We start from the raw sequence: 2,051 nt of genomic DNA on the forward strand, positions 1-2,051 counted from the left end.
ATCAAATGAGATTTTAAATTATTATATTATCATGATATTATCATGTATGAATATCTCTTAATATGATATATATACATTAAATGTCTTTACCACGATAATCGTTACATATATGTCTCGTTTAAAAATCATTAAGTTAGTAGTCTTGTTTTTACATATGTAGTTCATTATTAATATACTTAATGATATGTTTACTTATCATAGTATCATGTTAACTATATATATATCCATATATATGTCATCATATAGTTTTTACAAGTTTTAACGTTCGTGAATCACCGGTCAACTTGGGTGGTCAATTGTCTATATGAAACCTATTTCAATTAATCAAGTCTTAACAAGTTTGATTGCTTAACATGTTGGAAACATTTAATCATATAAATATCAATCTCAGTTAATATATATAAACATGGAAAAGTTCGGGTCACTACAAATACCTCGTTTCAAGCCAACCAAATCGCCCAATACGTAGCCGGCCCGATTAAGCTCCAAAACTTTGATGCATTTATACCCAAGCCCTTATAACAATCTAAAGAGAACTCCGAGACGGGCGAAGGCATGACCCAATAAATATTCCACCACTTGAACATAGCCGCCCAAATACTATAAGACCATGGACAATGTAAAAGAAGATGGTCTATCGATTCGATATCCGAACACCACCCGCACTTGTCATCCGAACCATCTCTCAAACAATGCCTAAAATGTAACACTTCTTTAACCAGTATTCCTCCTTGGATTGCTAACCAATGAAAGATAGTGATTTTGGAAGGGATACTTTTGTTCCATACAACATTAACCCAATCGAACTCTACATTCAAATTAGCAACAAGCGTAATCCGGGTGCCCTCCGCTACCGAATAGACCTTATCAACGGAGTGAACCCTTTGAATCTCATCACCCTTATCATTATTATGCGATATAGGACCCAACAATGCCAAAAGCGTTTGTAATTGTGATTCTTCATACAAATCCCTCTCCTCATCCAACCCATATCCCAAATCATTGAACCATAAGAATCGACCCACCCCACCTCAGAAACATAAGCATGCTTTTTAAACGAAATACGATATAGTGAAGGAAATTGATCCCTTAGCTTAGACACGCCTAGCCATATATCTTCCCAAAATAGAATACTCGAACCGTTACCAACCTTCCAACACCAACTCTGAGGGCTAATGATATCGAACAACTCGTCTACTCTTTGAAGCTTCACCAAGTCGAACCATATAGGGGACAATAGGCTCCTTTTTAAATTCGAAATATCAGAAAGAAGGTTACCAAGTAACTTAGGACTAAAGGGGGATAGCACCACTGATTTCCAAATTGGTTCACTGGAGGAACTTATCTTTACCTACCATTTTGCTAATAAAGTAAGATTTTTAAGTCTCAAAGGAATGATACCGAGCCCTCCACATTCTTTTGGTAGACACGCTTTACTCCATCTTACAAGAGCCATTTTTTTTACCGAAGAGTAACCCCCCCCCCCCCCAAACCGAAGTTTCTTCTTAGAGCTTCCAACTTTTTTAAAACTCCTTTAGGGGCTTTAAACAAGGACATATTATGTGTAGGTAAACGAGACAAGATGGCATTGACCATAATTAGCCTACCCCCCGTAGACAAACATCTTCCTTTTCTACCCCGATAACTTCTTTTTGAACTTAGCAATAATCGGATTCCAAGTAGCCATTCTTTTGTTCTTGGCCCCAATAGGAACACCATGATAATCGAAAGGAAAGAAACCAGTGGAGCACTCAAATACACTCGCATACAATAACATCTCGTCACTAGGCACATTCAAACCATACATTATCGTTTTTGAGGTGTTCATTTGTAAACTGGACACATGAAAAAATAGGTCAAGAATTTGACGAATTTGCCTCATTTCATCTATCGAATGGTGCGCAAAAATAATAGTGTCATCGGCATATTGAGAATGATTAATACTATTATGATTATCGGCCACCCCTTTTAAACACCCACTCTCCAAAGCATTCGATAGTAATTTACTTAACACTCCAGTGATTAAAATGAATAGAAATGGGGATAAAGGA

At 36.8% G+C, this 2,051-nt stretch overlaps 1 protein-coding gene across 1 annotated transcript; it reads right to left on the bottom strand.

Annotated features, from left to right (window-relative positions):
- Positions 1-440: 440 nt before the first annotated feature.
- Positions 441-1,456, bottom strand: LOC139859904 (uncharacterized). Its single transcript, XM_071848678.1, has 3 exons — positions 1,356-1,456; positions 1,165-1,244; positions 441-1,030 (listed from the first exon to the last, which is right to left on the bottom strand). Exons 1-3 carry the CDS (start codon positions 1,454-1,456, stop codon positions 441-443), a joined length of 771 nt encoding a protein of 256 aa, XP_071704779.1.
- Positions 1,457-2,051: the final 595 nt, after the last annotated feature.

This window comes from Rutidosis leptorrhynchoides, chromosome 7 (assembly GCF_046630445.1).
Source record: "Rutidosis leptorrhynchoides isolate AG116_Rl617_1_P2 chromosome 7, CSIRO_AGI_Rlap_v1, whole genome shotgun sequence".
Lineage (NCBI taxonomy): Eukaryota > Viridiplantae > Streptophyta > Magnoliopsida > Asterales > Asteraceae > Rutidosis > Rutidosis leptorrhynchoides.